This window comes from Sporobolomyces salmoneus (genome assembly GCF_050403485.1).
Source record: "Sporobolomyces salmoneus JCM6883 DNA, S_salmoneus_JCM6883_v1_ctg3, whole genome shotgun sequence".
NCBI lineage: Eukaryota > Fungi > Basidiomycota > Microbotryomycetes > Sporidiobolales > Sporidiobolaceae > Sporobolomyces > Sporobolomyces salmoneus.
Genome location: NW_027481160.1, coordinates 389,646 through 415,933, shown reverse-complemented (window position 1 = coordinate 415,933; position 26,288 = coordinate 389,646). Strand labels below are relative to the sequence as shown.

General features: G+C 52.7%; 11 protein-coding genes across 11 annotated transcripts; 4 read left to right on the top strand and 7 right to left on the bottom strand.

The window, feature by feature from the left end:
• Nucleotides 1-359: 359 nt before the first annotated feature.
• Nucleotides 360-1,765, bottom strand: JCM6883_002256 (uncharacterized protein; the record flags this gene model as incomplete). The annotated part of the gene is made up of 6 exons (XM_076628939.1): nt 360-710; nt 783-930; nt 1,005-1,137; nt 1,311-1,351; nt 1,418-1,649; nt 1,756-1,765. The coding sequence occupies 6 exons, from the start codon at nt 1,763-1,765 to the stop codon at nt 360-362; spliced, it is 915 nt and encodes a 304-aa protein (XP_076491122.1).
• A 1,244-nt stretch (nt 1,766-3,009) lies between these two features.
• Nucleotides 3,010-5,508, bottom strand: JCM6883_002255 (MCT family MFS transporter; the record flags this gene model as incomplete). Its single annotated transcript, XM_076628938.1, has 10 exons — nt 3,010-3,217; nt 3,292-3,383; nt 3,443-3,475; nt 3,541-3,601; nt 3,666-3,693; nt 3,773-3,856; nt 3,934-4,122; nt 4,182-4,259; nt 4,334-4,558; nt 4,620-5,508. The coding sequence occupies 10 exons, from the start codon at nt 5,506-5,508 to the stop codon at nt 3,010-3,012; spliced, it is 1,887 nt and encodes a 628-aa protein (XP_076491121.1).
• Nucleotides 5,509-6,159: 651 nt separating this feature from the next.
• On the top strand, nt 6,160-7,217 carry JCM6883_002254 (uncharacterized protein; the record flags this gene model as incomplete). The annotated part of the gene is made up of 4 exons (XM_076628937.1): nt 6,160-6,324; nt 6,394-6,877; nt 6,941-7,035; nt 7,107-7,217. The coding sequence occupies 4 exons, from the start codon at nt 6,160-6,162 to the stop codon at nt 7,215-7,217; spliced, it is 855 nt and encodes a 284-aa protein (XP_076491120.1).
• A 167-nt stretch (nt 7,218-7,384) lies between these two features.
• Nucleotides 7,385-8,359, bottom strand: HNT2 (bis(5'-adenosyl)-triphosphatase; the record flags this gene model as incomplete). The annotated part of the gene is made up of 5 exons (XM_076628936.1): nt 7,385-7,698; nt 7,769-7,825; nt 7,904-7,956; nt 8,030-8,153; nt 8,254-8,359. The coding sequence occupies 5 exons, from the start codon at nt 8,357-8,359 to the stop codon at nt 7,385-7,387; spliced, it is 654 nt and encodes a 217-aa protein (XP_076491119.1).
• A 476-nt stretch (nt 8,360-8,835) lies between these two features.
• Nucleotides 8,836-12,855, top strand: JCM6883_002252 (uncharacterized protein; the record flags this gene model as incomplete). The annotated part of the gene is made up of 4 exons (XM_076628935.1): nt 8,836-10,034; nt 10,103-12,165; nt 12,227-12,444; nt 12,502-12,855. 4 exons carry the CDS (start codon nt 8,836-8,838, stop codon nt 12,853-12,855), a joined length of 3,834 nt encoding a protein of 1,277 aa, XP_076491118.1.
• A 192-nt stretch (nt 12,856-13,047) lies between these two features.
• Nucleotides 13,048-14,618, top strand: JCM6883_002251 (uncharacterized protein; the record flags this gene model as incomplete). Its single annotated transcript, XM_076628934.1, has 6 exons — nt 13,048-13,080; nt 13,142-13,262; nt 13,333-13,752; nt 13,814-14,001; nt 14,065-14,457; nt 14,517-14,618. 6 exons carry the CDS (start codon nt 13,048-13,050, stop codon nt 14,616-14,618), a joined length of 1,257 nt encoding a protein of 418 aa, XP_076491117.1.
• A 260-nt stretch (nt 14,619-14,878) lies between these two features.
• JCM6883_002250 (uncharacterized protein) lies at nt 14,879-15,510 on the bottom strand (the record flags this gene model as incomplete). Its single annotated transcript, XM_076628933.1, has 3 exons — nt 14,879-15,058; nt 15,135-15,272; nt 15,343-15,510. The coding sequence occupies 3 exons, from the start codon at nt 15,508-15,510 to the stop codon at nt 14,879-14,881; spliced, it is 486 nt and encodes a 161-aa protein (XP_076491116.1).
• A 273-nt stretch (nt 15,511-15,783) lies between these two features.
• Nucleotides 15,784-19,592, top strand: RNA14 (cleavage polyadenylation factor subunit RNA14; the record flags this gene model as incomplete). Its single annotated transcript, XM_076628932.1, has 12 exons — nt 15,784-16,416; nt 16,578-16,868; nt 16,942-17,082; nt 17,152-17,432; nt 17,493-17,582; nt 17,646-18,030; nt 18,108-18,186; nt 18,247-18,384; nt 18,444-18,596; nt 18,667-19,098; nt 19,193-19,507; nt 19,561-19,592. The coding sequence occupies 12 exons, from the start codon at nt 15,784-15,786 to the stop codon at nt 19,590-19,592; spliced, it is 2,970 nt and encodes a 989-aa protein (XP_076491115.1).
• A 173-nt stretch (nt 19,593-19,765) lies between these two features.
• On the bottom strand, nt 19,766-21,166 carry JCM6883_002248 (class I SAM-dependent methyltransferase; the record flags this gene model as incomplete). The annotated part of the gene is made up of 5 exons (XM_076628931.1): nt 19,766-20,167; nt 20,238-20,447; nt 20,511-20,529; nt 20,593-20,646; nt 20,709-21,166. 5 exons carry the CDS (start codon nt 21,164-21,166, stop codon nt 19,766-19,768), a joined length of 1,143 nt encoding a protein of 380 aa, XP_076491114.1.
• A 600-nt stretch (nt 21,167-21,766) lies between these two features.
• Nucleotides 21,767-23,171, bottom strand: JCM6883_002247 (opsin family protein; the record flags this gene model as incomplete). The annotated part of the gene is made up of 6 exons (XM_076628930.1): nt 21,767-22,078; nt 22,193-22,438; nt 22,505-22,613; nt 22,677-22,806; nt 22,872-23,040; nt 23,112-23,171. The coding sequence occupies 6 exons, from the start codon at nt 23,169-23,171 to the stop codon at nt 21,767-21,769; spliced, it is 1,026 nt and encodes a 341-aa protein (XP_076491113.1).
• Nucleotides 23,172-24,375: 1,204 nt separating this feature from the next.
• On the bottom strand, nt 24,376-26,167 carry JCM6883_002246 (uncharacterized protein; the record flags this gene model as incomplete). Its single annotated transcript, XM_076628929.1, has 4 exons — nt 24,376-25,577; nt 25,628-25,838; nt 25,900-25,995; nt 26,063-26,167. 4 exons carry the CDS (start codon nt 26,165-26,167, stop codon nt 24,376-24,378), a joined length of 1,614 nt encoding a protein of 537 aa, XP_076491112.1.
• Nucleotides 26,168-26,288: the final 121 nt, after the last annotated feature.

Here is a 26,288-nt window from a genome sequence, read left to right as displayed (position 1 = left end):
TCGAGGAGGTGAAATCCGGATGAGTCGAGATGAAGCGGGAAAGAGGTGAAGCAATGCTTAGAGATTCGTCGCTGTGAGACGATCGCCTCAACCTCGGTAATGCTCGCGCGCGTACGTAGGGCGACAACTAGGGCTCGTACTGTAAGACAGAGAAAAGGGAGACAATTTTGTTGCGCAGCAAAGTGGAAATTCGGGAAATCTCGTCGAAATCGACGCTGAAAGGGTAGGACGTAAGGAAGAGAATAGTAAACGACGAAAGGGTATGGTTTATCTGCAAGTGCTAGAGGGAACGACGAGGAAAGGAAGGGTAACAAACAAAAATCGGGTAAAAGTGTAGAAAACGAAAGAGACGATCTTTTTCAGTGAGCTCCGCCAACGCCTCCCTGTCCCGCCATCGAGCACGCCTGGTTCTCCTTCGCTTTGTTGTTGGCCTTGCTACCTTTCTTCGCCCTCTTACGCTTCTTCAAGGTACCTCGCGAAGAGGACGCTTCCGTTTCCTCGTCGACTTTCATCGCCTGGTCTCCATCTCCAGCTGTCTCTCCGGTTTCTCGAGCCGACGTTTGCTTGTCTTTTCCTTTGTTCTGTCCGTTTGACGATTCAGCAGAGTCTTGATCGTGACCGGTCGGGATCAGTTTCGGTCCTCCTTCGTCAGGTCCTCCTCCTCCTTCCGGAGCGTTTCCCTCTGCCTTCGCAACTCGTTTCGCTTCGGTCTATCACGGTGGAAGGAGGTGTCAGAACAGATGTCGGACGAGATCAGGCTCTTGCGTAGAGTTCGAACTCACTTTTCGCTTTCGTCGCAACTCGGATTTGACGTTCTTCAATTTCTTCTTCGTCGCCGTCAATTGTTGAGATTGTTGTTTGCATTGACCCTCGTGTTTCTTGAGGAACCTCTTGGTCGTCTTCGTTCGACATCCTTCTGTGACGGTACAACTGTACAGTATCGTTTTGGTCGCGAGAATCAGCATGGGTAGTAGACGAGCTGAATGTTCAAAGATTTTACGTACGGCCAAGCGTTACAGACCTCTTCATGTTCCTTTTCCTTGAATCGTTTGTAAGAGTTACCACATTGACGAGGACAGTTGACGTTGGTGAAGGCGCATTCCGATGCGACGTGCTCGAGGAGCTGAGGTGCAGTCCCTGAAAAGACACAGCCTTCTCCGCTTTTCGGACATCGTTTTGGTTTGAATTCACACTGTACTCGGAGTCCGAATCGAAGGAGAGACCGTTAGCGATCAGTCACTCTCGAGAGAAGATTCCGAGGGGGAGAAAACTTGCAGAGTTTTGATGTCCTGAAAGATTCGACAACGGACCAGTCCAGCTGCACCCTACTCCAGCACGATCACATTTGACACTGTGGAGGCGGACGTCAGTAGGCGCATGAAAAGGGAGGGGAAAGTAGGCATTTTCGAAAACTGACGGAAAGTTCTGAATGAGTCGATTCGCGAGGACCGATTCTCTCCTACCAGCTTGCGCGGAGGGTCCTCGACAGCTTGGGCATCCAGAGTAGGCGGGGATTTGTTCGATACAAGCTCGGCAGAAGATGTGTTCCGCCCGACAACCGCTCAATGTCGCTACATCGATGATGTCGTGACAGATGTTGCACACCGCCCAATCCTCAACCGTGATGAAAAGATCGGTATCGTAACCCACTGCAGGAGAAAGGATTGGAGGTCGGTAAGTACTTTGAGGATTCCAAAGCAAGTCCCCCTCCTGCCCTCCTCGCTTCCCCCTTTTGCTGCATGGGCAGCAGCCTACTGTGATCCATATATCTCAAAGCTTCATACCACTCCGAAGCAGCAGCACGAGAACTTCCCCATCGGGTGCTCCGGCTCATTCAACAAGGACAAAGGGAGTAACTGACTTGTTGCGAGCGTCGATTCGAACCGGTATCGCGAGCTCCGATTCAGTCGAAGTAAGGCGCTCACTGTCTCGGAGACGAGTGAGTGATGAGAGGAAGGAAAGGATGATGAGCCGGCTGCAGCTCGAAGCGACGACGACAAATTCGATCTCAATTTTGTACGAGCTGCGCTCACCGCTACTACTGAATAGCGTACAATCGAGCTCACTGGCCCGCTTCGGGTCCTACTCCTTGACTCGAGGATAAGCGATCGTTGATTTTTTGCGGCTCTGTCTCTTTCGTTCCCTTCACTCCCACCCCCAAGGCGCCTGATCAGCTCCGACACTACAGTACAGACCAGCACATCACGCAAAGAAGCCTACTTCGATAGAACAGACGCTGCTTCTCTCCTCTCGCTCCTTTTTTTCCTCCTCATCGATTAACATGCTACCCGCTCCGCCTTGAAGGAAGACGACCGGCTGCTTTGCACGGGTGAGTCTCTTGTTTCCCTCCCGGCGATCGTGCAGCCTCGATAGCTGACCCAGTGTACCTGAAGCAGCTTGCTCCGAATCGACTATTTTCACCTCCCCTCTATCCCTTTACGGCTTGTCTTAAGGCTCCCGGCAGAGTCCTCCCTTACGTGGATGGGCTCGGTTCCCTTTCAGGAACTTGTTGCCGGGGTATCGAGTCATTACGAGCCAATATCGATTTCTTTCCAACCAGCTACTCGAAAAATCTGCGCTTTCGTTGGATCCATTCCAGTTGTTTCGCCGTTCGAAGTTCTCTCGTCAACTAGACCTTTCGAATCAGAGGGGATTCTAGGGCGGAAGGATTCCGAATGGAGGAATTTGATCGAGTAGGAGTTCTTCTGGTTGACATTGCATTGTAACGCTTTTTGCCTCTTTGACTCGCTGAGTATGTCTACGTTGAGAGATACAGGTGGTAGGTACCAGGTCGTGCGTAAGGGCAGCGTTTCGAGGCGGACAAGGTTTTCTCGATTTCCCAACTCCCCGGACGAAGACGGCCAATGGGTTTACTTGCGAGCGGCCTGCGCTCTGATACACGTCGAACCAGTGAAATACTCCATAACAGCTAAAAACGGCGCAGGGCATAACGATCATGACGGAAACGAGACGAAAATCTAACAGAATTCGAGACAGAGCTCGCGAACCTCAAACCCTCCACGTTCCCTTCTCCTTCGCTCGTACGAATCGCGCAGCGGTCGTGACAATCCCGCCTAGCAAGCAAGCAGTTGCAGCGAATGCGATAGGGGAAACGAAGGGATCGGTACCGCCTCCGAGTCCGACCAGTTTTCCACAGATTGGGTTACCTCCGACCGCTCCACCTGCGACAATGAGGAAGGCGACACCTTGTCGAAGTCTAGAGAGCGCGATAGCGTAGAGCTCAGCGTCCATTTCAGTCTTTGCATCGCGAAAGAGATGGGTGAGACTAACCCAATTTCAGAGATATCATCCGAAATAGAAATGATCGCGGGAGAAACGAGCGAGACGAATCCACCGCTGAGAGCACCGTAAACTGCCGCGAACTGTCGAAGCTCCTTCGATCAGCGAGGTTCTAAGCGCGAAGGAAACGGAAATGACTCACAATGACGATTCCAGCCGCCGTGTTGCAAGCATACTGCAAAGAGCGATGGAAGGTTCAGTAAGTTGCGACGCATAAGGAAGATTAGACGGGCTACTCACTAAGCAGTAAAGCACGAGTCCGGCTCCGACACAGCAGAACGATTGGATATTCTGAGGCCCTCTGCACAGTGCGACGAGAGTGAGCTTCTCAGCAACTTGCCTTTCGGGATGCCCGGGGGACGTACAAGTAGTCAGCAGCGAGATTGGGTATAGCTGAAAAGGGTCGAGAAACGGCGAGTCAGTTTCATGTCTTTCGGTCAAAACGAAGGGACGAACGGGAAGGAAGACTCACTCCTACCGAACACAGAGCCTGCATTGTAGATAGCGAGAGTATAGAAAGAGAGGTTGGCGGAAACTCCTTTGCTTTGAGCGAAAACTGTTTGCGACACAAGGTCAGTTACCGAGGGCGGAACAAGAGAAGAAATTGCGACGAGGAGGGTTAGGTTTACGCACTTTGTAGGTAGAAGAGCGGCATCCATAAACCCCAGTTGAGCAGGAATGCTCCACCCGTCATCAAGCAGAACGTCAAAGTCATGATCTTGCGAAGTGGAGGAAGAGGAGGCTTTTGAGCGATTAGTCGAGCCGGATGAGGAGACATGATCAGGTTCGCGATGACGAAAGATGCCGCCACGAGGTATCCAGCTGCACAAAAGAGAGGGAGTGAGATGAACGTCGTGGCTGATTCGGAAAGGGAAACTGACAAGCTCGAACTCCTTCGGTGAATCCGACTTCTCGATTCGCAAACAGCTTGTTGAGCATGATCGGAAAGACGATTCCACCTGCATCCCATAGCGAGGGAGTGAATGCGTCAGCGGGTTCATTCGGGCAGAGCTCAGAGAAACCTCAAACTGACCAATGCTCGAACCGCAGGTCACGATACCGATAGCGAACGCTCGACGTCGGAGGAACCAATGCGACTGAATCGAGAGCGCAGGCAGGAAGCACAGTCCGATTCCGACGCCACTCATGACCCCTTGTACCAACATCGTCTGCCAAAACTTCGTGCATTCGGGAATGAGGAATATCGACGTCGTTTGAATCGCTGATCCTGCAGCGACGAGGTAGCGAAACTTTCCTTCTACTCGCGTCGGGTTGTTAGTCAGATTGTACGGAAGAGAAGAGCGAAACGGAAAACGTACTATCGAAGAGCGGTCCAGCTACGAGAGCGAGCAGAAAGAACAGACACAGCTGGACTGAACCAACCCAAGCGATTTCCGAGTCTGAATGGTTCCGATAGATTGTTTGCCGGTAATACGCTTGGTAGACGCCCCAACTATTCGTGTAACCGAACGAGGCGAACAACACGAGGAATCCGCCGAGGACGTTTAGCCACGCCCGAAGACCTCCGTCCGGAATCGTCGGATCGACGAGTCGGAGTTGATCCTTCCCGGAAGAGGGTGGATAGTGCTGGTCGTCGTTCGGAAGAGTCGGAAGGGAAGAGACCACGACGACTTCTTCTAAATTGCTTTTGAGCGAAGTCGCATCCTCCTCCCGACATGTTGACTCAGTCGGATGACCACTCGACGGTTGTTTCTGATCGCTGCTGCTATCGATACTGTGCGAGTGACTGCTCCTCCTAGACTGCCTTGCGAATGAAGCGGCCTTGTCGCGGATCGGTTCATGCGAGTTCGATGGCGAGTTCGGTTCTTCGAGAGGGTTCGGAAAAGTCCCATCGGATTCCTGACTACGAATCGAAGAATGGGGCGAAGCTGAACGAGGTGATCGCTTCGAAGGGGACATGGAGTGAACGGATGCTGCTTCTTCCTTTTGCTCTTCCTCCTGTTCCACCTCCTTCTCCTCCTCATGGTTTGCGTCTTCCTCATCCCCGACTTCCTTCTTGCTTGAAGCTGTCGTCTTCTTGGAATGGATCGAGGGACTCTCGGGATCGTTGCTCTCACCGGGGTCAGATCCGCGAGATGATTGATGAGGCTCCTCGAGGGTAGCGATAGCGTTCAAAGTTTCGCAGGATTCGAATGACGTGCGACTGACCGTAGGAGACGGAGGATCGGCTTTCCTTTCGGTCGACATGGCGCGTGGAAAGGAATCGAGGAGGAAGAGGTGAAGAGGTGACTATCGGAAATTCGAACGACAACGCGTGGAAAGATAAGTCCGAAGGGGTCCCGCGGATGAGGTATCGTGGCTTGAGCGTCGAGCACGTTTCCGGTGTACTTCGAGAGGTGTGCACGAGTGATGAGATTGTTCAGGAAGGAAGAGTCGAATCCAATTCAGGATGGAAAGATGGGAAAGACGAGCGAGGCTCCAGTTTGAACAAGGCATACGCCGAAGAAGCGCACGGAGCTACACAACGAACAGAGCGAGGGCTTCGCGCACTGAGCTCTGGTCCCTGGAACCGAGCGTCGACCCTCTTGAAGCGAGGGAGCAAAAGAAGGGGAAGGGTCAGAACGGAGCAGGAGGGCGGCTCTAAGTTCTTCTTCCTCACACACTCGGTTCTAAGTACACAGTGAGCTTGCCTGCAGAGCGAGAAGAAGACCGACTGACCAGGAGTTGCAATTCCCTTCTTCTTACCCTCCGAGCCCACACAGAATCCTTCAATCGTCGAGGGTCGGCATTCAAGAGTCTCGACCTGCTCTTCTCTGTGGCTGGAGTGTAAACAAGGCGAAAGTGCGGAAGAATAGAGAGGGAAAGGGAAGAATCGTTCATCATCTCGGAATGATCACAATGTTCCGATCAACCCTCTTGAAGCCAACCAGACAGCTTCGATCGGTACTCAAGCCTCCTATATATCGGCTCAAAGCGACGCAAGCTTCACCGATCACTCCTCCGCAACCTTCGAAGAAACTCCCTCAACTTTCCGAGCTCTCAGCCTCTCCTTACCGTCTAGCAGTGAGTCCAGTCTGAAGAGATCGCCATCCAAGCTAGTGTTTGATAGCTGACATTGCCCCGCGATTGTAGTTCCGCTCGTTACCTTACGCTTCCCTGACTCAAGTCCTCTTTCCGACAACTTCGCTTCAATTCACTCACTCGAATCCACTCTTCTCTTTACGCTGCTTCCCCTCCCCAAAGTCCCGTCCTTCCTCCTTACCTCCACGTCCTCCGTCGCGAAGATCGTTACTCCCCTCTCCTCCTCCGAGCCTTGTCTCCACTACTCAGCCCACCGACCATGACCCTTTTCTGACTCTGACACAATTGAGGGCTCGTACCGCCTCTCTCAAGTATCGCAAGAAACCGTATACGATGGACTTGACAATTTTCTGCTCGAAGAAGAAAGTTCACAAGAGTGCGGTCATCAGGGAGAGATGCAAACGGAGATTGAGGGAAGCGGTTCGGCTGGTGGTCACGAGAGGCGCTCATAGTGGGAAGACGGAAGGAGAGAATCACATCGAGCTGAAGGAGGAGGATGTCAGGCAGTTGGGTCCGAGGAAATGGTTGATGCCAGGTTTGTGCTTTTGTCGTTCCAGCCCTTTATCGTTCAGCAGCTGACTCTGTGTGACGCCTTCAGGCTATCATTACATCGCCAACGTGACCTTGGAGATCTACAGAGCCCCGTTAGAGCAGCTCGTCGAGGAGATGAGCAAAGCTTTGAAGACTCTCCGGGTACGTCTCACTCGATCCCTCTTGCACGCCGACGACCTTGCAAGATACTAACTCCATTGTTCCTTGCGCAGAAAAAGGCAGAGAACGCGACGCTGACTCAAGAACTGAACCAAATTCCGATTCCACCTCCAGATCCCGAGCTTTCTGACGAGGAATTGAAGAGGCTCGAGGACTTCCGGTGAGCGTAATCGGTTGATGGATCTGATGTTGGAAAATCTGTCTGGTTGGCATGCGAATAATGTTGTTGCAAGAATAAATACTGTTTGTCCCCTAAGTAGCTCCGGACACGCTATCTCGCGACGTCCGCGCCATGTGCAACTTGTCGATAGTGTCAAATCGGCATATTCGATCACTCTATCCGCTCGCCGTTCAAACCATGCCCCTCGAAATCTCCCCGGTTGTCTGGCTCAAAGAACTCGCTCAACCATTTCGCCTCCTTCGCCATCTCCTCTCCATTCCTCGGTCTCCGCTCGGAGTCCTCAATACCACTAAAAGGTACATCGACGTTTCCGGACCGTTTCGCCTCTTGTTCGATCACGAACTGAGTTCGTTCCCGTTCGAGTCGGGCGGCTTCGTCTGCTTTCCGCTCTGATCGAGACGGTCGTGATTCGTAGGCTTGTCGGAATTCTGCATCGAGATCCTTCGACTCCAGGGCCGTATACACTAATTCATTCAGGCGGGAAAGAGCGTTAGTCTCTGGGTCGATCCACGACAAGGGATTTCGAAAACTTACTTTCGTCTAGCGGTTCGAAATCTTTCGCCTTCCGAGGTATGATGTGTACATGAACATCTAGATACATTAGCGCGACCGTGTCAGCAACGGTGATCCAGCTTGGTGTGACTCGCACAGGACAAAAGCAAAACTCACGAGGAACAGATTGACCTGCCAGAGGTCCATCTTGCATCGCAATATTGAGCGCTCTACTCCACACAGATCCGATGTTAGCCGTCTACTGGATACTAGACTACACGAATGAAAGGGAGCTAGACTGACTGTGCTTTGAACTCTTTCTCGATTACTCTACTAACTTCGTGGACGCTCTTGAACAGATCCGTCACTTCTTCCCCGGTCAGATCCCTGAACCTCGGAACGACACGTTTGGGAATGATCAAGACATCTTATTGATTGAGTGGAGCATGAACGCAAGGAACCGAATGTCAGTTCAGAAGCTCGACGGCATCGAATCGGAGAAGATTCGGCGCAGGGGAATAGCTCACGGCCTGGTACGAGAGGCTTCAGATTGACTATGCCTAGGGAGAGCGGTGACTGATAGAAGATTTGATTCGGGATCTTGAAGGACGCGAACCGAAGTGAAGATGTCATGACGAGGAAAGCGCGGCGGGATGAGTGACTTTGTATGAGAGGCGTCTAGAGTACTGAATAGGGTGAACAGATGTTGTACAAGGTGCGTAGCGTAGAGTCGAGGAGTTTAAGGTGGGCAAGAGTTCAAGGAGATGACGCCGGGAGTTCATTCCTCCTCTCCCTTCAGCGACATACCCGACCGACATCTATGTTGAAGACAGGCATCGAGGGCTCTCTGGGCCTCGTCAATAGTCGCGCAGGAGGCTTACCGGACCGACCCTCGCCTTTTCCCTTCCTTCCTCATCTCTCGGCGTGATCTGAACCTCAGCCTCTCTCAACCATGCGAATTCTTGAACGAACCAGCGATGGAGACAATTAGGCGACATCCGAGGAACTTCCGCTCCCTGCACGTTCCCCTTCCACTTGTTCTCAAGATCTCAATATCGCTCGTTCCCTCTCTTTCCCACCTCGGCGTCGACACCCCGTCATCCACGACAATGGCACCGAACAGAAGCAAATCAGCGAAACCAGGAGGTCTACGACTACCTGGAACCTTCAACGATTCATCCCCCGCGCCTCTTCGTTCTTCTTCGACACCTCCTCAACGAACCGCTACCGCTAGAGCCCCACCTTTACCCGGCACGACTTCGAGGAAGCTTCCCGACACGACTTCGGTGCCAGCCTCGAGACTGACCGCGAAACCTGTAGCTCGAACGAGCGAGAAAGAGAGTTTAGGGAGTGGGTTGATCAGTAGTTTCGGAACCGGGGCAGGGAACACTACGTCTGGAAGGCTCGAACGTGCGAGGTCTAGCTCGGCAGCAGAACCGAGCAGATTAGAACGGTTGGGGTTGAATCGAGCGACAGCGAGACCGGTCGCGAAAAGTCCAAGTCCAGAAGAGAGCGGGTCGGATCGAGAAGAAGAAGAATCGCCTAGGGAGAGGAGTCGGACTCCGAAACCGAGTTGGAATAGAGGTAGTAGTGACGAGGAAGAAGTTCGACCGAATCTTTCGATCAGGAGGAGGAGGAGAGACTCGTCCGAATCTCTTCGACACGCCCATTCACCTCGTCCAGTCTCCCCCATTTCAGCTGTCAGTATTCCACCCGTTCGTACCGACCAGAAGGAGGAGGAACACAAGCTTCCGGAAGAAGCGAAAGGGACTCTCCTCGGCAGTTTGTGGAACAAAGCGACGACAGCTTGGAACGGAGGAGCAGCGACGGAAGTACCTGACTCCGAGAAGGTATCGACGGGTTCGACTCAGACACACTTGAAGGAGGATCCGTTCCGCAAAACGAAACGAATCGCAGAAGAACACGAAGAAACGAAATCGCCCTCGACAGAGCACAATGCTCCCTCGAAACGATCTCAGCCTCCTCGCGCTCAAACTCTCCCTGAACCCGAATCGGAACCAGTCGAGCCGATCACGTACCACCGTCCAGTCCCCATCCACCCTCGAAACATCCTTCTCGCGAGTGCGGCCCACAAATTTCGCCACAACGATCCTTACGACTGGCTCGGAGATCAGGCCAAGAGTCCTCTCGACGCTTATCTCTTCCATCGTTCAGCGACTAGAATGGCGACAAGGAAAGTTCGTCTCAAGAGACCACCTCCTCACGGTATGGCGACCGCTCCGGCAATTTTATCGGGAGCTGCTCTCGCAGGAAGTGCAGCTACGGGAATTTCAGAAGCCCAAGCTCCGTGAGTCCCTCGTCACATTCGTCTCGAGACTTTGGAGGCCTGACCTTTCCCCAACTTTTGCGAGACAGCTCATCTTCGATCTCGAACGGCGTCTTCGCATCGAAAGAGTTCTCTGGACCGATTCAAGCTTTCTCGCAAGCTGTTCCTCATCCACCTATTTCTGCTCCTCACCCTGGCCCTCCTCCTATTCCTCCCATTCCTCCCGTTCCTCCTCCGATTCCTTCATCCTATCGACCTGCGAATTCTTTCCCAGTATCAGGCACGAGTACGAGTACGGGATCGTCGAGCACCGCTCCTGTCACTTCGTCCCAGCCGACTCGAATCCCCAATCCGAACGCTCTCCCTTCATTCCCAGCACCTTCCTCCCTCCAGCCGCAAGCTTCAGCAGCTCCGATTGCTTCGACTCAGCTACCGAGCTCGGCACCGGTTCAACAACGGCGTCCTATCGTTCCCGTTCCCTCTACTGTTCCCGCTCAACAATCGTATCCTTACATCGCTCCCGGAGCACCTCTTCCCGCCCCTGCACCCGTCTTCACGGCTCCCGCAACGAGCCTCCCATCCTCGAACAACACCGAGGCGCCTCTTGGCGACATGTTCAAGACAGCGCTCGCGAAGAAACTCTTCGGCAGTCAACTCTCAGATGCTCCACCACCATTGCCAGTGGCATCGTCGACAATCGGCTTGCAGTATCCCTTCGCGGTCTTGCAACCTCCTCTCATTCCCCAGCCTCCTCAAACCTCAAATCCCCCTTTGACGTCCCAGTCATCGGCAGAGCCCTCTCGACTTCCTACTCCAGCTGAACCGAACGAAGTTCCCACCTCCGTATCTTCAACCATTCCTCCTTCCTCGAGCAGCGCGACCTCTTCGACTCCAATCGAACACGGCGTTCTTCCTCCGATGCCGATTCCTCAAGCGATTACACCTCCTCCTCTAGCGAAATCATCGATTTCATTCGCTCCGCCGGGACCTTTCAATGGGCTAGGAGGTTGGAACGCACTCCCGTCGACGATTAGCTCCCTTCCGAGTCCCGGGCCTCACTTCGTCACCTCACCGAGTCCAGAACCTTCCACGCCTGGAGAACACATCAGCGCATCTACTTCTGAACCTTCAGACAGCTCGATTGAACACGAAGATGGAGGAGAAGACGAGAGCAAGGTTGAAAATGGAGAGGAGGAGGATGAAGATTCAAATTTGCCAACGTACGAATCTTCGGCACCTCGACCCACTTCCCCTCCTGGTCTGACGAGCCCTGCCAAGGACGAAACACGAGAAACTGCGACATCGTACTTGTCTCTCCCTAGCTTGGCAGCTCTCACAGTTCCTCTCCCGCCGAGTCCAGCTCCGAGCTCGATCATCTCTGTTCCGAGTCCCATTCCTCGTCAGCTTTCTACATCTCCCGTGCCGACTCTACCGGAGAAACCGACTTCGATGACCGAGGAGGAGACCGACGAGATTTCACCGCCTGATTCAAGTGCGAAGAGTCTACCACCTGCTCCCTCTCGTTCACCCGCGCTACCGCCTCTTCCCCCTCTACACGATCACCCGCTACTTGTCGAGTCTCCAGCACTTCCCCCTCTGCCTTCTGTATCCCCCGATTGCGAGTCGACGCTTCGAGCCCTTTCTCCGACCTCTCTCGGTTCTCCTGCCTCAAACCCACCAACGATCCCGTCCGTCGCGCTGGAACGAACACCTTCGCTCGCAATCTCGACGGAATCAACGCTTTCGCCTGAGGCCAACTCGAGTCTGGAAGTAGCTTCAATCGTTCTTCAGCCACCGACTCCGATCGAGCCCAATGGATCGATACTACCTTCCGAACCACTCCCCGAACCAACAAATGATACTGCTGCGACTACCCTAACTCCACTTTCACTCGATCTCGAACTCGATTCGTCGCCCCTCTCGTTCGACTTTGATTCGCTCGATTTCTCTACTCCGTCGATTGTACCGGAGTTGCCCGATACCCAGTCGTACTTCTCTTCGCTCGGATTGAACTTTGGAGGAGGAGGAGGTAAAGAAGAGAACGACGGAGTCGTCGGAGGAGTCGAAAGAGATGATGAAGGGAGATTGGAGTTACCAGTTTTACGTGAGGAGAACCTGCTCGACGATGTCGAACTCGAATCCGAGGATGATGGTAAGTCTAGCTTCTCGCTGACCAGAAACGAGACTAAACAAGCTCGATCCGATTCAAACAGGAGGAGACGACATGTCAGATCAATTCGACGCCGCGACATCTTTCGTCTCTGGATTCAGAGAGGTGGATCTCGCTCGCGCGAAAGTCGATCCCGGGCACACCGGCAGGACGGAGAAATGGCTTGAGAGTCAAGGCATCCGAGGAAATTCTGATCTCGAGAGCTTCAGAATCGGGGTCGAGGTGGCGACGGAGCAGACAGTACGGAATGATCGAGTCGAGGTGAGCTCTTCTGAGTTCTTCTTTGCCAGAAACAGCTCTTATCTCCGCTTGTTACAGGATACATCGACCATCTTTCGACCTCGAACTGCTCCCCCTTCATCCATACCTCCGACGTCCATTCCCCCCTCGTCAATTACTCGCTCGCTCCCGTCAGGCTTACTTTCTCTCTCTACGAGCTACTCGGCACCAATACTTCCTACTCTTCGCGAAGACGAGGATGGCGGACCGAGTTCTCCGATTCGAACGGTGATCAATTTCGACAAGCCGCTTTCTGCTCTCAACCGCGGCCGCGAAGTCAGCTCGACGCACGGAGGAAATACGAGGAACGTAGAACGGATGAAGGCGGAAGAGGAGGAGGAAAGGAAGAAGAGGGCATTGAAAGCTTTGTCGAACCAAGCCTTCCTGGCCTGATTCAGCAGTAGTTGGTTGTATGCAATCTAGAGGGTCGAGCTTACGCCATGCTCGTATGCGATCAAAGCGCCTCGGGGCCAGGGGGTCCGTTCTTTGTTCCTCTCGGCTCGGAATTCGTCGGTTGTCCTTCTCCGAATCTCCGACCTCTCTTCTCCCTTCTCCCTCTTCTCCTTCTCTTCCCCCGTGGAAGGTATGTCTTCCGACCACGAGCATGTACCGCATGAGGTAAGCTCTCATTCTCTCTTTCTCGCGAGGGATTCAAGCTCACAGCCCCGATCAATCGCAGGTTCGAGCTGCATACCTCCAATACCTCAAGCAAGGCGAAGAATTGCTCGGCGAAGTGCCAGGAGCGACGTTCGTCAAAGCAGACAAAGTCGAAATGGTCCCGGACGCGCGGCTCGCCAAATGTGAGTCCAACCGCTGGGATTTTCTTCGCGAGCACCCGCTAACCAGATCGACGAGGCTTTGAATGCATAGATCACTCGGGTCGAGATGGTGTCACTATCAAAGGAGCGTACAGAGCATCAGCGTCGGTCATTCGCGCATTCTACTTCGACCTCGACCACGCCTCAATTTCACCTACTGAGATGCAACGATTTCAACGCATCGGGCAATTTCCGGTCGCGGCGCCTTACCAGATTTTCACCCGTGGAAAGGACGTTAGAGGCAGCGACGACTATTACAGGGAGGAGTTTGTCGACCCGGCGTGGAAGACACTTGAAGAGCGGCAGCTCGCACCGGTTGACAGTTTGACTGGCAAAGCTCTACCGACCCATTGGTGCTTCAACCGAGCCATCATCACCTTCCCATACGGCAATAACAAGACATCCATCTCGGACAACGAGACGAGCAACGTCATGAAGTCGTGGTTGAGTTCGCACCAGATTGGAGTTCGACGTGAGTTCGAACACTTTGCCCACTGTCCTGCACGCGCAACTCACGCTCAGATGTTATCCAGGTAGAGACGGCGGCGTTGTGCATACTTGGACTCAACTAGCGCCGATTCCAGGAAAAGCGATGAAAGCGACCGACGTTTGGAATTTCTCGAGGCGAGTCTACCTACGACTCGACATCGGGGACGACTCCTACATCATTTGTAGTCAAATCGCTCGTCTACCGAATGGTACGTATGTCCCCTGGAAGAAGGTGAGCGTCGAAACTCCAGGTTACTGGTTATTTGTCGTGCTAACTCGCCGCTGCATCTTCCAGACGGAACAGAAACTCCTCGAAAAAGAACCTGACTACTACCATGAATACGAATACGACGGTCCCATCCCTGAACCCCTCAATCTCCCCCTCCCTCCTGTCGTCGGGTCGTCGGAATCTCTACACGGAACCACCCTGCCTCCTCCTCCATCCTTCGACTTCCATCGTGAACAGCACTTTTCGAGTTCGTACTCGGGACATCCCTACGGGTCTTTCGGTCCTCCTCCGCCGCCTGTCTTTGATACGGCACCTGGACCTCTTTCTTTGCCTCCTTTTGCGACTTTCCCGGATCCTTTCCCCAATGCCCCGCAGGCCTTCCTCCCTCCCCCTCCCCCTCCGCCTTCTAGGATCGAGGGACATGGGCAACGTCGTGCCGGAGAGCATTTACGAGATGAGGTGAGTTGAGTTAGTTTTCAACGCTCGTGCCCGCCGACTGACGAACTCTTCTCCCACAGCGCTCTCCCCGACGCGCAAGGCTTTATTACTCTCTCAATCATCGTCACCAGATCATCTATGGACAAATCGAAGCTGCCGGAGGAACTCCTCCTCGCTTCTAGGTCGTCATCGATCATAGTCTGCGGTATCGTCTCTTCTCACTCGTGTTCCCTTCTCTTGTTTCTCGCACTCTTCCACTCTCTGGTAGTAGTGGAAGGTGATCGTTTTGTTTCCCCTTTCTCGTTCTCCCCTTTTCACGACAATTTTTCTCTCAAAAATGCAAATACTTAGTGATTCTTGATTATCGACAATAACAGTACAGCGAGAGAGCAGAAGAGGACAATAACAACAGATCCTTCGATATCTCAACGATGCAAACGCCTCACGAGAACTCGTCCTGATTCTGCCACGCTCTGTTCGCTCGTGGATGAACGCCTTTCCTTTCCCAATCTCGCGAAGCTTCAGTTGCATCGATCGCTTCATCCTGTTTAGGATCTCCGCTTTTCCTAGCTCCGAGCCATGCCTCTCGTCGAAAGTGATTGCCTCGATGTCTCCAGGTAAACTAAGGAGAGGAAAGAGGAGGGCAAAAGTGTTCAGTGAAATAACTAGATGCGAAGACAGAGATCGACCGAGCTGACCTTGATGAGGGCTGTGGTCGCTCCCATAGCTGCCGCGACTGGTAGGGAGGGAAAGACAAGAGCACCGACCCAGGGCAAAGCTGTTCCGATCACTGTCCCTCCTAAAGCTGTCGCTCCCGCTGCGATCAGAGCATATTTCTGTTAAAGGGGAGGTATAAAGGGAAGGTCAACCTGACGTCGTCTCAGAGAAATAGGATGAAGCACGCACACCGTATCGCAACAATCGATAGAATGCGAATTTCAGGACGTAACGAAGTGTGTTGAGCGACGATCGACTGACGAGGGACTTTGGCGCGGAGCTCGAAGGGTTCACAAGGTATTTTAGATTCGATTTCGTCCGGTTCAACGAGGTCTCGGGCACGGCAGCGGTCGACATTTTGCGCTGTGACGGAGGAGTGGAAGTTGAGAGGAAGAAAGGGGGAAACGCTTCCGGTCGCTGGTGCAATATTCTAGAAGAGCTATAGAGTTCGTCGAAGTGAGTTGAGCTCTGCTGGTAGTTGCGAGTGAGAGGTCAAGAGGGAAACAGCGCGAGTTCGATTTCTGACCTCAATCATTCATCGCGATCGACCTTATATCCTCAGGAGCTGCCTTACAACATCAGAAACATCCTAGATATATCCGAGAAACCGTCTTCACCCTTCCCCAAGCCATGTCGGTCGACCCTAGACGAGCGAGACAACAACCTCAACCAACAACAGCACCAGCCGTACCGGAGCAACCCCAAGAGCAGACGATCACACCTACTGAGCAGACTAGCACGATCGAGGAGGCGGTCGAGGCTTCGACGGGGGAGAAGGAGTCGTCTGATCAAACCAGTCAACCTCAAGTCGAGGGGACTTCAGATGCTGTAGTTGAACCTCGGATGGAACCAGAATCTTCAACAGATGCTGTACCTGAGCAAAAGCCCTCGGTAGAGCCGCAGGAGATGGCAAATCCGACTGATCCTTCTCCTTCCTCATCGGCTCCTCTCGAAGCCGTCGCACCTCAGGAACCCCCGAGAGAATCGATGGGTACACCAGCCCTCTACGAGGCTGATCCTACTTCGTCCGAGGTGCCCAAAGTCGATACTCCGACCCTCCCATCCGCTGCGACAACTTCGAAACCCGCTCCGTCGAAACCGACGAGTTCGCTCTCGAGGATAGCGCAACTCAACCAGAGAGTGGAGAAGGATCCGTTGGACGGAGAGGCACAGCTCGCACTGCTGCAAGAAGTGGAAGCAAAGGGAGATTTGGAAAGAACGAGAGAAGTGTATGAAAAGTTTTTAACAACGTTCCCCGATGCTGTGAGTTTCTAATACGCTACAGAGTGTTGTATGTCAAGAGAGCTCGACTCTGAAACTTGAATCATCGCATCAATGCCGAGAGTTGAATCAGCAAGTACTGACTTTTCTTGCGTCCTTTCCTCCGCACCCTTCGTCCCCGCGGTGTCTTCTTCATCCTACAGTCGCAGCAATGGATCTCATACTGTGACCTCGAATTGTCGCACTCGAACTTCTCGCAGGTCGAAGCCATCTTCTCCCGCTGTCTTCGAATCAGCACTTCGGTCGAACTCTGGCGTTTCTACCTCGACTATATTCGCCGAATCAATCCTATCGACCCTGGCAACATCGAAGCGGCGAAACAAACGAGGAGCATCATCGCTACCGCTTTCGAGTTTGCGTTGGCTCACATCGGTCAAGATCGTCGAGCGGGAGAACTTTGGTTCGAGTTTATCGACTTCTTACGTGAAGGTCCGGTACGTTGACGCTTTACGATCTCCGCACGTACGACGTATCTTGCTGACGCTCTCTCGCTTGTGTGCTATTCAGACTCGCGGTACTTGGGAAGAACAGCAAAAAATGGACGCCCTCCGAAAAACGTTCCAACGAGCCGTTCAAGTTCCTCTCAACAATGTCGAACAGATCTGGCAAGATTATAACGCGTTCGAGAATGGATTGAGCAAGATGACTGTGCGTTCTCCCTTCTATTCAAAATGAATCGTTTCAACGCTGAGACGCTCTCTTCTTCCTCGACGACAGGCTAAGAAGTTCATTGCCGAATTATCACCTTCCTACATGACTGCTCGAAAGTGTCTACGAGAACTACGAGCTCAACACGACGCGCTCTACACTCCTTTACTCCCTCATCCTCCAAACTGGTCTACCTCTCAATCGATCAACGCTCTCGAAGGCTGGAAACGCTATCTCGCGTTTGAGGAATCGAATCCTCTCGACCTCGACGATATTGGAGCGGTCATGAACAGGGTTAGCTTTGCTTACCGAAAAGCCCTTGCTTGCTTGCGATTCCACGCCGAAATTTGGTGAGCAGTATTCTCGGAAGCTTTAACAAAGGAGCCGACACTGACCGATGTGTGCGACAGGTATCTGTCGGCCAACTACAACCTGCGAATGGGTCGGGTCGAGGAAGCAAAGGGTCAATTACAAGCTGGTCTCGCAGCGATTCCCTCGAGGTAAGTCATGGCCAATGTGTTCCCCTGACTTGAAGTGGAGAGCTAACTCCCGATCGTGTTCAGTCTCTTGCTCGCGTACACTCTCGCCGATCTCGAGGAATCGAAACAAGACAGCGCGGCATGCTACTCGATCTACGATAACCTGATCGCCCATCTCTACGAGCAAATCTCGAAGCTCGAGGCTACGATCGCAGAGGAGACTACCGCAGCTCTCGCCGAACTCGAAGCTTCTTCGACCGAGGACGTCGAAGTCGAGAAAGAGGAGAACGGAACCGGAGACGAAGAAATGGAGGAAGGAGGTTCAGTCGAGAAGCGAGAGAAGAAGGCAGAGGAGGAAGAGAAGAAGAAGAAGGAAGTCAAGGACAAGTACGAACCTGAGGTGGAAAGGCTGAAGAAAATGGCCGCGAGTGTTTGGATTACCGAGATGAGATTTGCTCGACGAGCTGATGTAAGTTCGCCAATCCCACCTTCTCCCGACACTGCAAGGTGCTCATTATTGATCCTTGAGGTTTCGCTGCGTCACAGGGAGTCAAACCCGCTCGTCAGGTCTTTACGAAAGCGAGGAAATCACCTCACCTCACTTGGCAAGTTATCGAAGCCTCTGGTGAGTCACATTTCCAGTTTGCACCGATCCTGAACAGCTATTGACACGCGAATCACGCAGCTACGATGGAGATGTACTGGAACGAAGAACCCAAGGTCGCTACGAACGTTTTCGAACTTGGGCTCAAGCTGTTCTCGAAAGAACCTGACTACGTCCTTCGCTACCTCGAGTTCCTCCTGCATCAAAACAACGCAAACAGTGAGTCTTCATCATCACTGACATTTTGATCTCGATGCTCATCTCTTTCCTTGCTTTAGACGCGCGAGCTCTTTTCGAGCGAACGGTAGCTTTGCTTGAACCTGTCAAGGCGAAACCGATTTGGGACCGAATGGCACAATACGAATACGAGTATGGAGATCACTTGGCTGCTCAGAAGATGTTCCAACGTTACGCCGAAGTCTTCTTCGAAAGTGAGTCGCCTGAACTCATTCCGCTCATTGGATCAGTCGGATCTAATTCATGCTTCTTTCTTCCTTTCAGTCCCTTCTCCGATTCGCTTCGCATCGAGATTCGCCTACCCTGGACTCGAACAGTCCTTCACGCAAGACCTCGGACCCTCTGCTTCCGCGATCTCTCGTTCATCTCGAGATCGTTCTCCGTCCCCTCGACGAGGTCGTACAAAGCGAGGTCTCTCACCTTCTGGCGCCGATGGAGAGCACGCGAACGGAGGAGCTGAAGACGGCGACAACAAACGACCTCGAATCGAAGCTTCTCCCGCTCCTTCTTCCCAAGCTGGACTCGCACCGAACGCTGGTCGCGTCAGTGGAGGTCCGAGAGGGCCGCCGGAACCTGCTCCCGCTCTCAACCGAGCTGTACCTTTCATGCTCGATCCTCGAGGCGACAACATCGCCGTGCTCCCCGACGCTGTCGTGTTCTTCCTCGGCTTGTTACCGCCTTCTTCCGCTTTCACTGGTGAGAATCTGTCTCTTTCTCGTCCCTCTGGGCATGAGTCGATGCAGAAATGAAAAGGAGAAACTGAACTTATGATTTCGCTTTCTTTGCGTAGGACCTCAACTTAACCCCGTCACAGTTATGGATATCATCACGAATACGATCCTGCCCGGATCCGCGCCTGGACCTGGTCTACCCGGAGAACGATTGGGAATTCCACCTCGAGCGAAACGAGAAGCCGGCGGAGGTCACTCGGGACCTCCTCCTGCTGTTCCGACTCCTCCTCCTCAGATGGGTAGTGGACACTACGAGCGAGCTCCTTTACCGCCTCCTCAGATGGGTTTCGGAGGAGACGCCGGAGGACACAGAACTGGATATGGAGGAGGACCGAGAAGACCTTTGAGTCCTCAACGAGGCAAGACCGTCTTTCGTCACCTCATCACTTATTCGACTGACCGAGCTGACATTCACATCGTATGATAGGACCTCCCGGGGCTGGCGGACGAAGATACTGATTTGTCGACGTTTGATGTGGAAAACGAGACTCGAATTCTCGACAGTTGCTTCTTTTCACTCTTTTGTATACTCGTATGAAATCCATCGACGTCACGCATCCTTCTCTTGAACGTGGACAGCGAGAGCCAAGAGTATCACTCTGACTTTGATAGTTGCGTTCGAATTCTCTATTCTATTCGATCCTAGTCCAGCTACCGTGAACGAACCTCCTCGTACACTCCCATTCCTGCGCGCGATTCTCCAACTTTCTTTCAACCACTTCAACGCTGCCCTCTACTTTTCTTCCCAGTTCTTGACAAGCTCGATCGACTAGCTCTTGAACTTCTTCAGGACGGAAGAAGTATGTCATGGTTTGATCTCCTCGTTTATACCATGGTCGATTCGTTTCCAGTTCCGTTTCCGTTCCGATCGCTGTTGTAGGAGAGTCTGGTGTCGAGGAAGGAGAATCGGTTTGAGCCGATAAGAGAGCGGGAACAGTCGCGTAAGATGCAGACGGGAGAGAATGGAAGCGCAATTGAGCTTCATCGTGGAGAGCGTAGTCGCGGAACAAGAGAGACCCTCCTGGTGCGAGAAGCTTTAACGAGCAGAGAGAGTGTCTGGTCAGCGTTAGATACAGAGCAAGCGATTCGAGAAAGGTTGCTTACTCCGATCAAAGTCTTGACTGCCTCCGCATGATTCCGAGGCGCTAGAGCCGATAGCACAAAGACGTGACTGACTACGTCGAATTGGACGATGGGCGTTCCGAATTCAGGAGGAACATCGGCGAGACGCTGTGCGAGCGTAGGGGCTGTTGGAGGCTCCGAGAGGTCGTGTTGGAAAATATAGACTTTCGAAGTATCGTGGGAGGCGTGACCCTACACGCAAAGCGAATGCGTGTGAGCCAGAGGAGTCGGATGGAAGAAAAGGGAATAACCTACTTTTGTCAGCTCGACGGCTCTACACGGCGCACGAGAATGTCAGTGAGTGTGAATAGACATCAGATGGCTGTGGTAGACTCACTTTGCTGCGAAGTCGAAGCCCACAAATCTCGCTTCCGGATAAATTTCGAGGAGACTGAAATCGTTCGCGACAATGTGAGTTGTCTCTTCCAAGGAACGGTAGAGGAGCTCGCTCACGGGTAGATGAAAGCTCCAGTCCCACACCCAGTCTCTAGTACAGCTTTCCCCTTCCCCTTCCCCTCACCACCTCCCAGTTTAATCTCGAGGTCCCATTCCCGCTGTGTCCAATGCCTATCCTTGAAGAACGGTACCGCCTGATGATTTCGGTAGAAATCGTTCCAGTGCTTCCCTGCTAGTCGTACGGTCTTGTCTACCCAGAACTTGGGAGCCGCATTGCGGTTTCGAGAGAGAATCTCCTCAGGAGGTCCAGTGAGAGGGATGCGAGCCTTGCGGGGTTTCCTGTTCGGTTTTGATGAGGTCTCTGATGGTTCTGACTCGGTACTGGTAAGCTCAGGAGCTGAGGGAGAGGTTGTTGAGGTCGTTTTAGATGAAGTCGAAAAGGTTCCTCTGTTGGAGTCGTGCTGGGCTGCGACTGGCGCTGGGGCTATTTGACTGCTTTGTTGGTCTTCTGACATCTTCTTCGACGGTCACAAAGCGAAGAGAGACTGACAGAGGGAGGGGAATCTGAACTGGTGCTTTTTGAGACTCTCAGCCGGGTTAATCATATATATGTTGCATTAAAGTCTTTTCTGTCATCGGGTCGTTGGTGAAGTGGTTATCATGCGAGCCTTCCAAGCTCGCGGGACGGGTTCGATTCCCGTACGACTCATCTTTTGTCGAGAAGCTCATTTTTTGCCTTTCCGTAGCCAACTCTTCACACTGCCGCACAGCAGTGGTAAGCTTTTGCTAGGCGAAGCTATAGCGGACGAGGTCACAGTTTGGCTGTAGCAAGGTCGCGCTCGACAGAGGTGATCACACACAACAGCGCGCGGGATTAGCTCGCGCTCAATCGGACGACGAAACGTTAAAGGAAGAGTCTATGAACAGTGTATGATTGCGGAGGTGATCAATGGTAACGACATGGGAGACGGAGAATTAGGTGATAAAGGTAGGCAAAGGGGTAAAGTAAGTGAATAAGAATAAAAGCGAAAAGGATGGAGTCAAATATGGGTAAAGTGGGAGAGCGTCTAGGTTACGAGTCCACAAGGCGAAGGAGGATAGCAAGAGATGCATACTTATGCGGTCTCGACGACGTGGTTGGTGTGGTGGTCCGCGGCAGGGTTGCGAGCGGTCGAAGGGGTCCAAGCGGGAGTTCCGTTGGTGACACCGTTCGTGGCAGCAGACGGAGCCATCGAGGCACGGGGAGTGTCGGCAGCAGAGTAGTTTCCGTTCTTCTCGTTGAGGAGACGGTTATCGGCTCCGTCAGAATACTTGCCGGAGGAGAATCCAAGACGCGAGTAGTCGAGCTTGGAGATGGCGAGGACGTGAATGAAGCAGTAGACGGGCTTGGCGAAGAGATCGAGAACTCCGTAGAACACCATTTCACTCTGTGAAACGAAGATAGGAAGCGAATCAGTTGGTTTATTCGGTCGAGACGGCAGTGGTAAAAACAATGACCATGCTTCAAGGTCCAGGCAATAAGGGAAAGCTAGAAAACTCACGGTAGGGGTGATAACGTTACCTCCATCGGCGACTCCCCAAGCGATGGGGTAGAGGAGCCAAAGAGTAGAGAGAATAATCGTCGAAGTGAGGTAGCAACGTTTAAATTCGGGCCCGAGGCGAGTCGCAGACGCTAGTCCGGGTCCCAAAAGCTGGGCCCAAATAGCTACGAGAGCCATACATCCAAATGCGAAGAATCCCCACTTGTAGACGGAAGGAACGAGGGCGCCAATGAGACCGGTGACGATCTGAGAGTTTGACGACTTTATCAGCTTTCGATCCTTCCGATCGCTAAATCGATGGGTCAGACTTACCATGACGATGTCGAAGAAGATGAGGATGAAGATTTGCGATAGAGGCATACCGGTAGCGAGGGCGAGCTCAAGGAGAAGGAGAGGAGTCGTGATAGTCCAGTCGATGTACCTGAATCGAGAAACGTATATCAGCTTCGTCCTCGTCTCGAGAAAGGAGTTAAATGTTACTCACCGTGCGTACCAGATCGAACGGGTAGGGTTTTGAACTCCGACGTCGACCCAGTTTTGACCCAAAGATCCTCCGCGAATGTATTCAACCTCAACAGCGGTGGCTCCGAGATCAGAGGCCATGGCGAAGTAGGCTACAACACAGTCAAACGAGTCAGTCTCAATAACGGGCAAGATATGCAGAGATGGATGAGCTTACCAACGGAAGCAGTGAAGCAAATCGCGGCGGCGAGCTCATGGAAAGCACGTTGACCGACGGGCCTGGTGAAGGAAAGACCGAAGAGGACGAGAGCCGAGAGGAGCATGACCGAGAAGACAGCCCATAGCCAGTCAGAAGCGTGAGTCGTAATGTCAATGTTGGCGACAGTCTATCGAAATCGGAAAACAAAACGAAAACGTCAGCTCGTTATCGCAAGCGAGGAAGACTGTTGATGCTTACAGGGTTCTTAGCGAGGGCGTTGTTACCTGCTCGCTTGGCGAGAGAGACGAAGGAGTCCATCGTTGAAGAAAGGTGGATCGAGAGAACCTTGGAGGAGTTGTTCTGTCTTGAGGGAGGCGGAGAGCAGACGGCGAGGCAAAGAGTAGGGGAAAAGAGAGAGAAGAGAGAGAGAGAATGGAACGACTTTTGTCCTCGCGATCTAAAAACGGACTGAGTGAGGCCGGGTTGCAAAAAAAGGGAAAGAGAGAGAAAGCGAGCGTCATTCAACAACTCCGTCACTGGAGATCTGACGATCTGCGTCTAATCTCCCAGCCGAACTCGAAGCAGAAAGTTGTCTGACTGGACTTGACCGATTCTCGCGATCTCAGGATCTCAGCTCGTGACCGAGTTTGACATCATTCTTCATCTTCCTTCGGCCGAACGAACCTCGTCGGGCAAAGAAAGCTCAAAGCAGCACTGTAGTCTATTTACAGTACAGTACACAGTCGAAGAGTGTCAGCTCTGTCTCCGTTGTCAGAGAGAAAAAAAGAACAAAAGGGTTTCCTGCGAGGCCGAGCTGAAAAGCAGAATCTCGAGATCGTTCGCTTAAAGCGACGAGTCGGTTAGCGGGGTTTTACTTTACGACGTCCATCTTCACAGAGCAGTGCAGCCAGCGAGACTTGAGGCGGGAATCGCAAGTTCCTCAGCTAGCGTCGCAACTCGCGAGGATTTCTTGACATCGCGAATGGAAATTGTCCGGTGCGAAGCCGAGTTCGACTCTCGAGACTCGAAGACTCGGGTCGGACGCTCGTCGGACTTCCCGTTCGGCACTGACTGTACAGTACTTGTACAGTACAGGGAAGAGCGCGAGGTCGGCCTTGCTTTGTAAGTTTTCAACCTCGTTCATCGAGAACGGCAACGCACGCAAGGTCATCGAAGCCGAGCTGCAAGGCAGAGTGCACCACATGCATTCTACTCGCAATAAGACCGATCAGAGGTCAGAGCGAAGACCGCTGAACGAGAGATTGAAAGAGATGTAGAGATTTTCGTTGAACTCCGTCGGATTCGGAATCGCACGTGTGTCACTTGGATGCCTCGTGCTGTATCAACCATCAGTCTGTCCCGGGATTGCCGAGTTGCCGTCGGCCCTCGAGTACGAAGGAGAAGTCGGTGGGCGTGAGCGCACAGGACGCAATTCTGCACGTCGAACTCTCGGATTCAAACGCTCCTCCCATCCTGCACGCAGCGCGCAATTCTTCAAGTTGCATCCCACCTGCTCAGACTGTCATTCCGCGTCCTCGTCGCTACTCTCGCCCCCGAAATTCATCTCCTCCTCTCCATTCCCATCCCCTCCCTCCGGCATCCTCTCTCGTCCTCCTTCTATCGTCATTGTCCTTGATCGTTCAGGTTCATCCTTGTTCAAGCTCTCATACCACCTCATCGGCGAGAAACTGACGAAATGCCTCTCCGAATCGAACAAATGCGTTTCGTATCGAACTTGACGGTAGAGGCTTCGGAGTGGCGGTGGGAGAGGCGGAGGCGGGTCTGGAGGGAGAGGAGGCGGAGGAGCTGAGGGGAGAGGGGGAGGAGGATCGGGTGGGAGTGGAACTGGGAGTGAAGATGAGTCGGGGAGGGTTTTGCAATCTGGTGGGTCGAGATTAAGGTCGTCTTCTGTCGTTCCGCTACGTTGTTCTTCGACGGGATCAATATCGCCGCGTTCCTCCTCCTCTTCGTCGTCGTAGATCTCCAACGTCTCAATCTTCTCAAACTCGTAAACCGTCTCCCCTCTCTCCTCTCCTCTCTTTTCAATTACCCTCCGACTTCTCTCTAACGGATCCAGCTCCCCATCGAACCAAGTCCAACCGCTCGGATACCCCTCCCTTAGGATTCTTCCCATCCAAGGTAACTCCTCCGTCACGAATCCTCGATCCCCTCCCCCATCTAATCCGAGAGCGGTTCGTAGTTCGTTCGAGACGGACCCGGGTCGAAAGCGAGCGTGGTACGATAAGAACCTTTCGGATTCAGACGAGAATTCGTTGATCGGTAACGAAGGGTTGTTTCGAGGATCTGATAATCGATGATAATTTGAAGCTGATGACGACGAGTTCTCTTGAAACAACTGACGGTTTTGGGAGATGGTGATGGGGTCGTGGCGGAATGGACAGTTGGAGAGGGAGTGATCAGGTGAGGAACAATTGAAACATTGTTTAGTCGGTAGGAGGTGATTGAGTAAGGAACCTGGTCCTCCTCCTTCTTTCTCTGACTCGGAGATTGTAGTAGATTCGGTGTGTTCGCCGAGGATCTCGAGAGATGTGTAGTTTGAAATGGAGGAGGCGTAATCATAGCTGAATCCTAATCCGAATGATGCGTAATGCGAGTCATCGACGATCGCTGAAGGAGAAGCCGTGATGACGAAGAGAGGGGGTGAAGAAGGTGTAGAAGAACGCGTAGGGGATAGTCTTGGGCGTTTCGTAAGAGGTGGAGAATCTGGGATTGGGATGGGCGAACGAGATCGTTTCGTCGGGATCACTTCTGACCCTTGCCCTCCTTCTCCTGCTTCTGTGTTGTCGTAGACGTTCTTGTCGACGTTGTCGTTCCGGGGTTGAGTTGCTCCGTCCATTCTTTAATGAGCGATTCGAGTTTCTCTTTGTCGATTCTATGTTTCATTACTCTCCCTCCCTTTCCAATCCTCCCTGCGAGACTATCGAACGAATCGTCTTGACTCAGATGAAGTACTGGGATATCGTACTATCCATCACGATGCGGGAGTCAGTTCTGATCAAGAGAGGGTAGACGACAATGGACGAACTTGGTATAATCGTCTCCAGGTCGTTCTATCGTAAGCCGAATCCGGATCTTCTCCAGGTACTTTCCTAATATTATAATAGCTCAATTGGAACGGAGCCTATCGAGGAAAGGGATCATCATCAGCCGAGAGGGACGAAAGAGAGATGAGATGAGAGGGAACTGACTCGTTGTTGAACTAGTTTGAGATCCTGTTTGGCGACTTCACAAAGGGAACACTCTGCTCCACCGGTGAATAGAACGAGTCGTGGTAGTTTGAGTGAACGGGTCATGCGAAAGGGACAAGAGAAACGACTTCCGATTCAGAATCTCGGCAAAGGTCTGCTCACTTCTCCTCACCTCTTACCGACTACCACGGCTCGTACTCAAACCCAAGTCAATCCGACAATAACC